Here is a 16,416-nt window from a genome sequence, read left to right as displayed (position 1 = left end):
GAGGGTGCAGAGGAGGTTCACCAGGATGTTGCCTGGTATGGAGGGTGCTAGCTATGAAGAAAGGTTGAGTAGATTAGGATTGTTTTCGTTGGAAAGACGTAGGTTGAGGGGGGGACCTGATTGAGGTCTACAAAATTGAGAGGTATGGACAGGGTGGATAGCAACAAGCTTTTTCCAAGAGTGGGGGGGGGGGGGGTGTCAATTACAAGGGGTCACGATTTCAAGGTGAGAGGGGGAAAGTTTAAGGGAGGTGTGCGTGGAAAGTTTTTTACGCAGAGGGTGGTGGGTGCCTGGAACGCTTTGCCAGCGGAGGTGGTCTAGGCGGGCACGATAGCATCATTTAAGATGCATCTAGACAGATATGAATGGGCGGGGAACAGAGGGAAGTAGATCCTTGGAAAATAGAAGACCGGTTTAGATAAACTATCTGGATCGGCGCAGGCTGGGGGGGCCGAAAGGCCTGTTCCTGTGCTGTAATTTTCGTTGTTCTTTGTTTAAACCAGCCATTTGCGTAACACGTCATTGAGCACAGTCCCAAACTCTTGTGCTCAACAAACTGGTGAAGCCTAGCTATAAAGGCTGAGACAGGCTCTTCATGGTCCCTCACTGCAGCATATAACATTGGAGGATAATCGAGGGCTTTGGGTTGTAATGGTCTTTAACCAATTTCAGTATCTGGTCAAAGGTCTTTGAGTCAGGTGCTTCTGGGGATGTGAGGTTCCTAATCAAATTGCAGGTCTGGGGTCTGCAAACGACTCTTACTGGAGCTCTCTGTTTTCTCAACCCTCTTCCCCCCCCCCCCCCCCCCCCCCCAGTCATGGCGACTGTTGGCTGCGATCAAAATTTTTTTTTCATCGTCACCAATGTGGTGGCTCGAGACATGCACTCGAGGCTTCCAGTAGTAAACAAAAGGGGTTTATTAATGAAAGGTAAAGGCAGATAGATAACAGGCACAGAACACTTTACACATGTCTTTACTCTTTAGCTTCCTGATCCACACTGCCCAGGGTCCCTTCTCAGGGCTCCGCCCAAACTTTTCATTGGTTGGGGTTCACATGATCCCTCGCGATTGGCCCCAAGCTGGTCATGTGGGCAGTGGAATGCATCGCCTTAAAAGGCCCACACAACCACAGTGTAATTTTAAATAGCAACATACATTTTGGCCAGATCTTAAATCACCAGATGGTCGTATCCCAGATGATGCACTGAGGGACCCCTAAGATGTCCGCAAACACTAACTAGACTTGAATTGCCCAGGAAGTTTCAACTTCCATTGGGCAATTGCACTATGGAACCCTCTGAAACTCTGACTTAAAGTCAGAGACTTTGGACATATCTGATTCTCAGTAGGATGATTACCCAGAAAAAGGTAGAAGGATTAAAACCAGTTCCTAACTCCTGGGCAGCTATGCTAAGGAAATCCCATCCCAACATCCTGACTGCAGTAAAACAAAAAGAATAACAACATGCTTCTAAAACTCCCAACTGTTCCCTTATATTTAGTGCAGTTGTCTTCATTATGGTAGTAATTATCAAAAAGTGTGATGCAGCCATTTTGAAGGCCAATCCAGATAAAGATTAAATGTCTTTGTGCCATTTGGATGATGAGGACTTTACTTTTGCTTATCTGCAAGTCATTTAAGACTTTTTCAGAGTGGCTGTGACAATGCTGGGTGTGAGTTAGAGATTGCAGAACAAATTACAGGGCAAAATAGCATTTGTTGAATGATGTTATTTTTGAGGGTGATTGCAAAGCTATTGTTCAACAAAATTCACTTTTGTGAATGATTGTGTATGCTGTTTATGGTGTTGCTAAGGACAGCCGACTGAAACTCTGGGTGTATTCTGTGTTTTCTTTCCTCTCTCATGGCTACAGCCACCTGATTTATGCAGCCTATTATGATCCAGAACAGGTACTCTGAAGAATTCCCAACAAATCAGGCTGCAGCTGCCCAGCAAGAGGACTTTGGTGTTCTCCTCTCCTCGTATTCCTTCTTAATCACTTGTCACCTTTTCTGTTGTTGCAGCGATCTTGAGCCAGAGTGGCTGGATGATGTGCAGAAAAACGGTGAGCTATTCTACCTGGAACTGAGTGAAAGCGAGGAAGATGTGCTGATCCAAGCAAATTCAACTTCGGCATCTCTGATCAATCATGTCAGATTTAGTGAGAAAGAAGCAGAGGTTATTACTGACCACAAGCCAAAGGAGGCTTGCAAACATGAACACAAGCTTAAACTTAAAAAGCTTGCCAATGTTTTAAAAAAGAAAAAAGTGAGGTACACACATTCTTGCAGCAAAGCTGTTTCCAGCAAAGACACTGAACAGAGAAGTAGTCAGCCACCAGGACCTGCTTCAATATTAAGGCACCAGACAAATCCCAAAATTGGTGTTTCAGTACTGTTATTTTACAAGGATGTGTATGTTTATGTTAATCCAAACAAAATAAGTGACAAATCATTAGACAAGGGGACAAAGCTTTTGGAGGCTTTTGTGGGGATTATTCACCAGCCTTCGAGGAAAAACCCGGTGGTAGGAAAGCACTCTGACAGATTGACAGACACAAAAATGACAACTGAAGAGCAACTTGTTGTACACAGTTTGGTCCATGGCAGTGCTGCAATGAAATGTGGTCAAATATTAATCGGTAAGTGTGAAAATATTATGCGAGAAAGATGTGTTTTTTCTGTACTGATAAAAATATGTAAAATTAATTGTATGGTCTGTCACAATCACAAAAGCAATCAGAACACTACTACACCTTGTGTATTCAATAACAATCTACAGCCGCTGCCGTAATTGTTTGTTACTATCACTATAATGCTGATGATTGCAAACGTGTCATCCTTGTTCATACAGCCAGTAACTAATATTGGAAATGACAGTGCAGAGTATCAGTGTTGATATTAAAATGTGCACCTACTGTGCAAATTGGCTGCTGTGTTTCCTATACTACAATGCGCCTCCATTTCAAAAACAGTTCATTGTGATATCATGAGATCATTAAATGTACTATATATAAAAGCAAGACTTCTTTTTCACTCCCTGGTGCAGCACAATAGAATTTATGTACTGCCACACTGCCCAAAAAAGTATTTAATAATGGCAGTTACATTTACAGGAAATGTAACAGACCCCTTAACAACATCACTAGTAGTTTAAATTAAATTAAAAATGTAACCCAAACATTCATTTGATATAAAACGGAACTTCCTATATTTCCCTACTATTTCTGTAATATTTCTCCTAAGTGTTGCGCGACACCAATTTTGAGGTGCCATAATGCATTAGTTATTAAATTTGAATTTTTAACTAAGTTCAAATGCCTTTTGAAATGAAAGTGAAGCTATTCAAGTCGGAAAAGGTTGAATTAGCACGTTGGCAAGCCAATGCTGCAGGCCTTCAATATCATGGTTACCAAGCAGCTGGAGAATTTTTTTATTTTGTCTTTGAATTCCAATTGACTTCTCAGGAGCCATCTGGTTGTGAAGAAATTTGAATAGAAGTTTAAAGAGCTGGTGTGTAACAATGTAATGTATACATGATTTTATGCTCTTGTATGAGAGACTTCTGAAACTGATGATCTACATTTTGCAATATGAAAGTGATTCTAGTAATGACTTTAGATTCTGCTTACTATGATCGGCTGTTCAGTTTAGGATCCAGTCCCAACCTAAATATGTTATGTGACTACACAAGCAGTAATTAAATTGCTTGTGACCAAATCATCCAAACAAATTGCATAACACACTGACACAACTTCACCCTCTCTGCATGATAAGGTAGTGCACAACCAAATCAGCAGGATATAATAGGAGGGTGCAGGTGTGTCTGAATGTCTTAACTTACGTGGTGGAGCTGTTGCTGGCCATTATTGGACCGGCCAATACTAAGGGCAGGGCTGAAATCATCAAAGAAGATGTTCTCATATCCAGTCGTCGTCTTCTCACCTGGCAAATCTGCCTAATTTACAAACTGCTGATGATATAAGCATGCATCTCTTACCTCTGCACCTCCCTGTACCACAATCTTAGCCTTGTACCTTTCTGTTTTCAAATAATGAAGTGCAACATGGCTAGGCAGTGAGGAAATACCAAGTAGACTGTTGGGTGGCTGCTGCTGATGCTACATTGAAAGTTGTAACATCTGCTGGTGGACTATTTGGGTCCACAAATTTGCAAGTAGAGCCGGCAGCCACTTCCATGCTGAAAAAGGATGGGCTCTGAGCTCTGCATAGTCATTTGATTTTATAATTGTACCCATCAGCGGAGATACCGATGTAGCATATTTTAGAACATTGTATAGAAAGAGGATCTGCACATGGTGCAACAGTGGACAAGTGTATCCTGCAGCTTGGGAAGGGGGCAAGAATAATCCAGGTGCCAGCTCATCAGCTCAAAGGGATGAGTTAGCTGAAGAGAACTGGGATGAACACTTGAGATAGCCTTCACAAGAATGCTGCTGGAGATGGACAACAAAATGCTTGTGAATTGGATAGCATGCCAGACAGCCTGTAGTCAATATTTGGCAGCAAAGAGGAGTCCAGAACCACCTTACAGTACATAATGATTGCATCATGACTGTATGATTCATTGCCTATAGTCATACAATAATTCGAAGCTGAGTAGTGGAATCCTTTTTATAGAACATAGAACATAGAACAATACAGCGCAGTACAGGCCCTTCGGCCCACGATGTTGCACCGAAACAAAAGCCATCTAACCTACACTATGCCATTATCATCCATATGTTTATCCAATAAACTTTTAAATGCCCTCAATGTTGGCGAGTTCACTACTGTAGCAGGTAGGGCATTCCACGGCCTCACTACTCTTTGCGTAAAGAACCTACCTCTGCCCTCTGTCCTATATCTATTACCCCTCAGTTTAAAGTTATGTCCCCTCGTGCCAGCCATATCCATCCGCGGGAGAAGGCTCTCACTGTCCACCCTATCCAACCCCCTGATCATTTTGTATGCCTCTATTAAGTCTCCTCTTAACCTTCTTCTCTCCAACGAAAACAACCTCAAGTCCATCAGCCTTTCCTCATAAGATTTTCCCTCCATACCAGGCAACATCCTGGTAAATCTCCTCTGCACCCGCTCCAAAGCCTCCACGTCCTTCCTATAATGCGGTGACCAGAACTGTACGCAATACTCCAAATGCGGCCGTACCAGAGTTCTGTACAGCTGCAACATGACCTCCCAACTCCGGAACTCAATCCCTCTACCAATAAAGGCCAACACTCCATAGGCCTTCTTCACAACCCTATCAACCTGGGTGGCAACTTTCAGGGATCTATGTACATGGACACCTAGATCCCTCTGCTCATCCACACTTTCAAGAACTTTACCATTAGCCAAATAGTCCCCATTCCTGTTATTCCTTCCAAAGTGAATCACCTCACACTTCTCTACATTAAACTCCATTTGCCACCTCTCAGCCCAGCTCTGCAGCTTATCTATATCCCTCTGTAATCTGCTACATCCTTCCACACTATCGACAACACCACCGACTTTAGTATCGTCTGCAAATTTACTCACCCACCCTTCTGCGCCTTCCTCTAGGTCATTGATAAAAATGACAAACAGCAACGGCCCCAGAACAGATCCTTGTGGTACTCCACTTGTGACTGTACTCCATTCTGAACATTTCCCATCAACCACCACCCTCTGTCTTCTTTCAGCTAGCCAATTTCTGATCCACATCTCCAAATCACCCTCAATCCCCAGCCTCCGTATTTTTTGCAATAGCCTACCGTGGGGAACCTTATCAAACGCTTTGCTGAAATCCATATACACCACATCAACTGCTCTACCCTCGTCTACCTGTTCAGTCACCTTCTCAAAGAACTCAATAAGGTTTGTGAGGCATGACCTACCCTTCACAAAGCCATGCTGACTATCCCTGATCATATTATTTCTATCTAGATGATTATAAATCTTGTCTCTTATAATCCCCTCCAAGACTTTACCCACTACAGACGTGAGGCTCACCGGTCTATAGTTGCCGGGGTTGTCTCTGCTCCCCTTTTTGAACAAAGGGACCACATTTGCTGTCCTCCAGTCCTCTGGCACTATTCCTGTAGCCAATGATGACATAAAAATCAAAGCCAAAGGTCCAGCAATCTCTTCCCTGGCCTCCCAGAGAATCCTAGGATAAATCCCATCAGGTCCCGGGGACTTATCTATTTTCAGCCTGTCCAGAATTGCCAACACCTCTTCCCTACGTACCTCAATGCCATCTATTCTATTAGCCTGGGGCTCAGCATTCTCCTCCACAACATTATCTTTTTCCTGAGTGAATACTGACGAAAAATATTCATTTAGTATCTCGCCTATCTCTTCAGACTCCACACACAATTTCCCATCCCTGTCCTTGACTGGTCCTACTCTTTCCCTAGTCATTCGCTTATTCCTGACATACCTATAGAAAGCTTTTGGGTTTTCCTTGATCCTTCCTGCCAAATACTTCTCATGTCCCCTCCTTGCTCGTCTTAGCTCTCTCTTTAGATCCTTCCTCGCTACCTTGTAACTATCCATCGCCCCAACCAAAACTTCACACTTCATCTTCACATAGGCCTCCTTCTTCCTCTTAACAAGAGATTCCACTTCCTTGGTAAACCACGGTTCCCTCGCTCGACGCCTTCCTCCCTGCCTGACCGGTACATACTTATCAAGAACACGCAGTAGCTGATCCTTGAACAAGCTCCACTTATCCAGTGTGCCCAACACTTGCAGCCTACTTCTCCACCTTATCCCCCCCAAGTCACGTCTAATGGCATCATAATTGCCCTTCCCCCAGCTATAACTCTTGCCCTGCGGTGTATACTTATCCCTTTCCATCATTAACGTAAACGTCACCGAATTGTGGTCACTGTCCCCAAAGTGCTCTCCTACCTCCAAATCCAACACCTGGCCTGGTTCATTACCCAAAACCAAATCCAACGTGGCCTCACCTCTTGTTGGCCTGTCAACCTATTGTTTCAGGAAACCCTCCTGCACACACTGTACAAAAAACGACCCATCTATTGTACTCTAACTATATCTTTTCCAGTCAATATTTGGAAAGTTAAAGTCTCCCATAATAACTACCCTGTTACTTTCGCTCATATCCAGAATCATCTTCGCCATCCTTTCCTCTACATCCCTAGAGCTATTAGGAGGCCTATAAAAAAAACTCCCAACAGGGTGACCTCTCCTTTCCTGTTTCTAACTTCAGCCCATACTACCTCAGAAGAAGAGTCCCCATCTAGCATCCTCTCCGCCACCGTAATACTGCTCTTGACTAGCAGCGCCACTCCTCCCCCTCTTTTGCCTCCTTCTCTGAACTTACTAAAACACCTAAACCCCGGAACCTGCAACATCCATTCCTGTCCCTGCTCTATCCATGTCTCCGAAATGGCCACAACATCAAAGTCCCAGGTACCAACCCATGCAGCCAGTTCCCCTACCTTGTTTCGTATACTCCTGGCATTGAAGTAGACACACTTCAAACCACCTACCTGAACACTGGCCCCCTCCTGCGACGTCAAATCTGTGCTCCTGACCTCTATACTCTCATTCTCCCTTACCCTAAAACTACAATCCAGGTTCCCATGCCCCTGCTGCATTAGTTTAAACCCCCCCAAAGAGCACTAACAAATCTCCCCCCCAGGATATTTGTGCCCCTCAGGTTCAGATGTAGACCATCCTGTCTGTAGAGGTTCCACCTTCCCCAGAAAGAGCCCCAGTTATCCAGAAATCTGAATCCCTCCTGCCTGCAACATCCCTGTAGCCACGTGTTTAAATGCTCTCTCTCCCTATTCCTCATCTCACTATCACGTGGCACGGGCAACAACCCAGAGATAACAACTCTGTTCTAGTTCTGAGCTTCCATCCTAGCTCCCTGAAAGCCTGCCTGACATCCTTGTCCCCTTTCCTACCTATGTCTTTAGTACCAATGTGGACCACGATTTGGGGCTGCTACCCCTCCCCCTAAGGACCCGGAAAACACGATCCGAGACATCACGTACCCTTGCACCTGGGAGGCAACATACCAAACGTGAGTCTCTCACGCTCCCACAAAATCTCCTATCTGTGCCCCTGACTATAGAGTCCCCAATTACTAATGCTCTGCTCCTCTCCCCCCTTCCCTTCTGAGCAACAAGGACAGACTCCGTGCCAGAGGCCCATACCCCATGGCTTACCCCTGGTAAGTCTCCCCCCCCCCCCCCACAAGTATCCAAAGCGGTATACTTGTTTCTCATGGGAACGACCGCAGGGGATCCCTGCACTGACTGCTTTTTCCCAGTCCCTCTTACAGTTTCCCACCTATCTCCAATCTTTGGTGTAACTAATTCCCTGAAGCTGTTATCTATGATCCCTTCTGCCTCCCGAATGATCCGAAGTTCTTCGAACTCCAGCTCCATCCAGTTCCCTAACTCGGTCTTGGAGGAGCTGGAGATGGCAGCACTTCCTGCAGGTAAAATCAGCAGGGACACTAACTGCATCCCTCACCTCAAACATCCTGCAGGAGGAACATTGCACTCCCTTCCCTGCCATTCCTCTAACTTTCTACCAAGATCTGGCTAACAACTAAATTAAATTTTTATAAAAAATAATAATAATATAATAAAATATGGTACTTACCTCAGACCAATGGGTTTTATTATTAGGTTAGAGGAGGAGGGGGGGGTGGGAGACACTACACGTGTAGTGTCTCGGGTTTCCTCTCCACCAGAATTTATTGGTGAGGGTCTTCCCAGACGTCCGTGGGTCGACTTCCTGTTCCCGCCTAAAAAACTAATTTAAAAAAAAAAAAAAAAAAATTCTCAGCTCCTGCTGAAATTGACTAACCAGCCAGCTCCACTCCCGCCGAAATCGACTGGCCTGCCCCTGCAAAGACGTGTGCTTTTAAAGGACAGACTTACCTTCCAGCAACCACTTCCGCAATGCTCCCGCTGAAACTGACTCACCAGCTGTTCTCACGCCGAAATCGACTGGCCTGCCCCTGCAAAGACAAGTGCTTTTAAAGGACAGACTTACCTCCCAGCAACCACTTCCGCAATGCTCCCGCTGAAACTGACTCACCATCTGTTCTCACGCCGAAATCTTTTTGGTTCAATTGTAGGGCAGTGTTGGCATGTAGTGCCCACAAAGTAATGTTTGTGCATGTATCCCTTCGTTCCCTTTGCTGTTCTACCCATTCAATTTCTTTCTTACTAAGATGTAGATTGTTTGCTTTGCTACCAAAGTACGTCACCTCGCATTCATTTATTTTGATGTAGAGTTTTCACTTAACTGCCCAATCTGCAAGTTTTCTCCTCAAACAGCAATGAGATAACTAAAAACAGATTATATAGTCGTGAAGTAGAAAATAAAATTCAACATCAGTGCGAGATGGTGCATTATGGTAGAAAAAAAACACATCACCTACACTTTAAAGTGAGAAACTGAATGTTAATTGAGAGATAAATATTGGCCAGGACACCAAAGATAACCCCTTTTATTGAAAATAGTGCCATGGGATCTTTTGCATCCACCCAAACATGTGGATGAGGCCCCCAGTCTCATTAAAAAAAGTTCTGACATTGCCTCCCTCAGTAGTGGAGTGTCAACTTTAATTTTTGGGCTTGAGCCCTGAAGTAGGACTTGAACCTGGAACCTTGTGCCTGAGGTGAGAATGATAGCAACTGAGCCATGGCGATCACTGGCTTTGTAGAACATTGCTTTCTACCTTCCTCTAGTCTGAACAACTATCCTCCTACCGCTACTCTTTACTTTCTGCTTTCTAAGGCAATGCTCTCCATTGCACTTTGCGTTTTCTGCTTCAACAAAAATAACTCCAGCCTATCCAACCTCTCTTCATAACTTAAAAGTTCCATCCCAGGCAACCTGGGGAATCGCCTCTGCACCCCTCCAGTGCAATCACATCCTTCTTATATTGTAGCACCAGAACTGCACACAATACTCCAGCTATGGCCTCTCCAAAGTTCTATACATCTCCAACATGACCTCCCTGCTTTTGTAATCTATGCCTCGATTGATAAAGGCAAGTATCCCATGTGCCTTTTTCAGCACCCTATTAACCTGCCCTTCCGCCTTCTAAGATCTATGGATGGACACGCCAAGGCCTCTTTGTTCCTCAGATTTTCCCAGTGTCATAAGCAACAATTTTATGTGGGAAAACACTGTTGAGTCCACTGCAATGAATGTAACTCTAAAATAAGGCGGTAATTTAGTAACTGAGTTTGGAAAATAATTGAAGATTCAGACAATATTTGTTTGTTTGGTTGTGAAGTTCCTAAATTGTTAAAATAGTAGCAAGTACTAATGTTGGACTTTGCCTATCAGGTGATGCTCTAGTTGCTGTGAATGACGTAGAAGTAACCACTGAGAACATCGAGCGGGTTTTATCATGTATTCCAGGTCCAATGCAGGTATGTTTATGATCAATATCATTGATGTTGGAACAGTACTGCCTATTGTGGAAACTACTTTGCATATTCCCTTTGGTTTCAACAATGGCAATTGTTGGAAACTTGTTAAAGTGGACCAGTCATACGACCTGTCTGATTTCAATTCCATTCAAATGATTGGCATTAAAATCAGACAGACAATCCTGCTGCATGTGCTGAAATCAGAGAGTTACCTCTGTGACTTTTAATAATTGTGATACTGCATTTTGAGAATGTTTCATTTGCTTATTTTTGTGGTGTTCATCCCAGCCTTCTTATTTTGTAATCATATTTATGTTCTGTTTAATTTAGTGGTTATTACTGGGCACTTAAAGTATGTCTGTTACGGTGAATAATGTTCATTTCCCAAGGACCATTAAGTAAGGATAGTGTATTAAGAATTAACACCTAAATGGAAAGCACAAAGCTAACTAATTTGTCTTCTCTTTATTTTTTTAATGGAACCATTAATAAGATAAGTTGAATGCCAATCATGCCTGAATTTATTTATTTATTTTCTTCTGGTCACTTCTTTAAATTAATGGTCCAGATTTGGTCATGTGAAGGGATGTAACAGCATCTCCTGTCAGCTGGACTTGCCCTTACACTTTTTTAAAGGTTTTCAAAAGGTGTGAGACAAGTTACTGAGAGTGCCAGCTGATAATGGTGCAACGAGTTGAAAGGGCATCTGGGTTCAGACTGAACAAGGCAAACATTTGTGCATTTCCTTAACTAATCTGACTTGAGGATCATAGAATGATAGAATTTACAGTGCAGGAGGAGGCCATTTGGCCCATCGAGACTGCACTGGCCTTTACAAAGAGCACGCTACTCGAGCCCACGTCTCTACCCTATCCCCGTAACCCAGTAACCCCCACTTAACCTTTTTTTTGGACACTAAGGACAATTTGGCACAACCAATCCATCAGACCCGCACATCTTTGGACTGTGGGAGGAAACCAGAGCACCCAGAGGAAACTCACTCAGACACGGGGAGGACGTGCAGACTCCACACAGATAGTAACCCAAGCCGGGCCACCTCTGGTGGGTCTATCTTCGCATTGGGACAGGGCATACCCAGCAATGGTGATGTCTGGGACATTTTCCCATAACTGATGCTGTGAGGATGATTATACCAGGCTATTGCTTGCCTAGTCTGTGGGACAGCTCTCCCAAAGTTTGACACAAACCCCTAGATGTTCAGAATAGAACAAATCCCCAGAGACCATTCGGCCTATCAAGTCCGTGTAATGTTCTCTGTATGCACAGATGGCGAGGTCTTTGTAGTTTGAAGTGATCAGAGAACATATGGCTTTGTAAATGAACAAAACTGTTTATTAATTAACTAAAACACTAAAGGGTTTCTATGATGTCTACTAAGATTACAGTTGGATACAATGGCTAAATACAAACAACTGTGATTAACTATTATTAATTACTGTTGACTCAGGAGCTGCTCAATTTGCGACTGCATCCTGTGCCTGTTGTCCAGGTTGTCTCCCCCACATGTGGGTTCCTCCTGTTGCCAGGCCATCTGTGCTCGGATGGTGGAAGACATCCTGGGCGGGATTCTCAGAAGCCACACCGGCTGGGAGAATCGGCGGCCGCGCCAGTTTTTCGCACAACGCAGGTGCACGATTCTCTGAGGTATGGAGAGTCGCGTTGGCGCGGCGCGGTCGTTATCCACGGCTGGGCCGCAGATTCTCCGGCCCGTAAACGGCCAGTCCCGCCTGCGCCGACCACACCTGGTCGCTGCCGGCGGGTACTCGTCGCGAAGGCTTGGGGGAACGGCCCATGGGGGTGGAAGGGGAACGGGTCTGGCCCACGATCGGGGCTCACCGATCGGCGGGCCGGAACCCCCCCCCCACTTCCCTGCGCGACCGGCCGCAGAACCCCAGCGCCATGTTTGTGCGGGGCCGGAGTGCTCCGCGAGGTTAGTCACTGCCAGAATTCGACGTGGGAGCGGCCTATTCACGCCGTCGTAAAACGCGACGGCGTGGACACTCTGCCTCCATTTCGGAGAATCCCACCCCCTGTCTCCCACATGTGGATGTCCTCCAGTAACCTCTTGTCGCCATGCCACCTGTGGCCGGATGCTAGAATACATCTATGCATGCAGGCAATAATGTTTATATACAGTTTGGTTATTAGGTTATATACACAAATGATATTCTACATATCATTACAGTCTGCACGACCCTCTGAAAGAGCACACTACCTAGGCCCAAGTCCCCGCCATATCCCTGTAACCTCACCTAGGTGCAATTTAGCATAGCCAAACCACCTAACCTGCACACCTTTGAACTGTGGGAGGAAACTGGAGCACCCAGAGGAATCTCACGCTGACACTGAAGAATGTGCAAACTCCACACAGGTACCAGAGTCCCAGGCTCTATGAGGCAGCAGTACTATCTACTGTGTTACCGTGCCTTAATAAGGAGGACATTGCAAGGTTGAGAGGGCTATGCTTACCATTCTCGTTTCCAGTGCCTAGGTTGATTGATGCTGGGTAATCTGTACAAATTCAATTCTTTTTGTAGGCTTTGATACAATTTATTGATTACTTAAACCCTTTTAGGGGACATTTAGAGTTAACCACATTGGTGTGGGTCTGAAGTCACATGTTGCTCAGACCAGGTAAGACTGGCAGATTTCCTTCCCTAAAGGGGCATTAGTTAACCATATGGGTTTCTAAGACAATCTGCAATAGTGACCCAATGGTGACTATTGCCAAGACTTGCCTTTTCATTCCAGATTTGTTAACTGAATTTAAATCCCAGAAACTGCCATGGTGGGATCCAAACCCTCAACCCGAGAGCATTAACCTGGGCCTTTGGGTTGCTAGTCTGGTGGCATTACCACAACACTCCGCAACCCTCCAACACTCGCCCACAACCCAATCATCTAGGGATTGGATAAACATGTGGTTTAATTAATTGAAACCGGGCGCATGAAAACATTTATGCACATGAAAACATTTATTCAAAGGTATAATACTTTAGTGCTCTTTCCAAGGGCCGGTGCAGACTCGTTGGGCCGAATGGCCTCCTTCTGCACTGTAAATTCTATGGTGTAAGACACTGCCTTCCCATGTGATCTGAGAGTGCCGTTAGGAACAGATTCACTGTACTTGGCACACCAGTTTTGTTATCTCCTTCCAGATTTCCAGGGTTATTGTTGCAGGTGATTTGGATGATGAGCATAACCTTGATTGGTTCAAGATTAGGAAAATTTGTTGAGGCCTATAAATGCCCATTTTCAAAATAAGAGCACTTGCAACTAAAGATAGCTGACCAACCATTTGCATGTCTATAATTTACAGGTTTCTCTGTAAATAGTTTTATTTAGTTACCATAATTGTAGTGTTATACTTTTAGCATAAATCATGAAGCTAATTTAAACGAGCTGCAAGATCATTTAGCTCATCTGTACTAAGTATACAATGTGTCCATTTGGCCTATGCTACTGCCATGGCTGCCAGCCAAACCTACTGGCATGGTTGTAAAAGCAAAATCGAGTGGCTAAGTGAGATCTTGAATAAAAACAGGATGTGCTGGAAAAACGCAGCAGGTCCAGCAGCATCTGTGGAAAGGGAAACAGAGTTAACGTTTCAAATCAAATCTGACTCTTGGGAACCGAAGAAACCATGTGTGCGATCTACCGGCAGCATTATGCCCGACCGGGAGCAAGACGTGGCCGGTAGATGCCCGGTGACGCCTTCCGTGGGCTTCCAGACAGCCACGACGCCTCATGAGCAATTAAGATGATTACAGATTCCCTTTAAGTTAAAACATCTTTGCCTAACTGTGTGCTTAATCATGAAATAGCATTTTGCAGTAAGTCATTTAATAGATCCATAAGTGACTTCTTAATTTCATGCAATTTTAATTAATCTGGCCCATGTGTTGTAGGCCATCCACTGCTTGTGCTCATTGTAAAACCTTCATGTTTTGTGTCAACTCTATTTTCTTCAATTCTCTTTTCCTTTAAAATTGAACAGTTTTTTACTGTACCCTGGCTTCCATTGAATTTCAAAATTGTAAATTTAATTTAAAACCACAATTAGCTTCAATATGTTCCAGCTGGCGGGGCGGAAATTTGTCCGGCGCGGGCCTAGCCTCTTAAGGTTGGGGCTCGGCCCCCAAAGATGCGGAGCATTCCGCACCTTTGGGGCGGCGCGATGCCCGACTTGATTTGAGCCATTTTGGGCGCCAGTCGGCGGACATCGCGCCGATACCGGAGAATTTCGCCCCATTTTCTATTTTGATCTTATCTGTTAGTCTGAATTTAAAAGTTCTAGCTGAATGTGAGCAGCTGTCTTGAATTGTACAGTTCATTTAATAAGACCAAATTCCAGATGTTCACAATGGGAGGTGAGATGTGATTCGTAACTTTTTCAACAGGAAGTGGATATCTATAAACTGCCAACATTCAGTAAAAATTGGAACAAATTCTACATTGTCAGCTTTACATTTTACTGGTTATATATTTTTAAAAGAGTTGTAGCAGTGTGATCATACAATAGTTTCCTTCTATATTCTCTAATGCATAATATACCAAACTGACTTTTCACAACTGAGCATTTCAATTTATTTTCTCTCTCTCTCCCTCTCCCTCTCTCTCTCTCTCTCTCTCTCTCTCTCTGCCCTCTCCCTCTCTCTCTCTTTCTGCCCTCTCTCTCTCTCTCTCTCTCTCTCTCTTTCTGCCCTCTCTCTCTCTCTCTCTCGCTCTCTCTCTTTCTGCCCTCTCTTCTCTGCCCTCTCCCTCTCTCCCTCTCTCTCTCTCTCTCTCTCTCTCTGCCCTCTCCCTCTCTCTCTCTTTCTACCCTCTCTCTCTCTCTTTCTGCCCTCTCTTCTCTGCCCTCTCCCTCTCTCTCTCCCACTCTCTCTGCCCCTCACACTCTCTCTTTCTCTCTCTAGCGCTCTCTCTCTCTCTCTCTCTCTCTCTCTCTCTCTCTCTCTCTCTCTCTCCTGCGTGATCTTGCTGTTGGCCATAGACTTTTCTGCCCAGCAATGGTAAGATCAAATAAACAAATGGGCCACTCAGAGCAAGGCCTCTGATATTCACGCAACACAAGTGCCAGGCACTTTCAACATCCTGGGAGTTGCCATTGACCAGAATTGAACTGGAGTAACCATATAAATACCGTGGCTACAAGAGCAGGTCAGAGTCTGCTTAGATATTTATTTCATTTTCTCTTCTAAGATACAACATTGCTGCCTTAACCTGCCCAGCAGCCCTCTACTTAAAGACATTTATCCAAACTTCACTCCTTATTCTCCTATTAATCGTAGTAGATTGAAAACTAACTGACTCCCAAACAAGAAGAAATAGTTTTCCTTTTTCATTCTGATCTAAACGTTTCATAATTATTTTTTAAATAACCTTACTAAACCTCCTCCTATCTGTCTTTTTCACTGGAACTAATCTGCTTATCTCTCATAGAAGCATAGAAAGATTTGCCTCATCTCTCAATTGTTAGGTTATGGTGTAGGCCTGGTTCATAGTCAGAAGGATGTGACTGCAAGTCAGGAAGATAAAGAGAACCCAGGTGCAGCGCTGGAGGGCTTTTGTCCTTATCAAGGGTTTTGCTGCCCGTGTGATGAGGGAAAGATCTGCATGGTGGAATAACAAACTGTCCATGGCACAATGGTACAAGAGATCCCAGATGTGGTGCCAATCAGATCATTTTAGAGAATGGCTGACATTATTGAATCAGAGGATGTATCAACAGCAGACCCACATTTGGAGTGCACGGTAAAGTTACTTAATGTAATACAAATGAAGAATTTATAAAAAATTTAACATTTTGTTTTGACCTTTCCTCCAAACTTTCATGTTGTCCCTGAATTTTGTCACAGCTTGTATGCACTTTCTGTTTTTGCTGTTCTTGAGTTCCAAGATCAACATTAAATAAAGAAATGCAGTTAAAGTAAATGTTTTGACTGCAGAATATAAAATCCCACAAAGACTATTCTGCCT

The 16,416-nt window shown here is 44.3% G+C and overlaps 1 protein-coding gene across 3 annotated transcripts in view; it reads left to right on the top strand.

Annotated features, from left to right (window-relative positions):
• The window catches only part of intu (inturned planar cell polarity protein), a 125,927-nt gene that overhangs the window by 24,384 nt on the left and 85,127 nt on the right, over positions 1-16,416 (top strand). For all 3 annotated transcript variants that reach the window (XM_072495678.1, XM_072495679.1, XM_072495677.1), the window contains exons 2-3: positions 2,028-2,644; positions 10,331-10,416. In XM_072495678.1, the coding sequence (XP_072351779.1) occupies positions 2,028-2,644; positions 10,331-10,416 (703 nt within the window). The remainder of the gene's footprint in view (positions 1-2,027; positions 2,645-10,330; positions 10,417-16,416) is intronic.

This window comes from Scyliorhinus torazame, chromosome 3 (genome assembly GCF_047496885.1).
Source record: "Scyliorhinus torazame isolate Kashiwa2021f chromosome 3, sScyTor2.1, whole genome shotgun sequence".
Classification (NCBI taxonomy): domain Eukaryota; kingdom Metazoa; phylum Chordata; class Chondrichthyes; order Carcharhiniformes; family Scyliorhinidae; genus Scyliorhinus; species Scyliorhinus torazame.
Note: the sequence above shows the minus strand (reverse complement) of the source record. Positions and strands in the feature narration are given on the sequence as shown.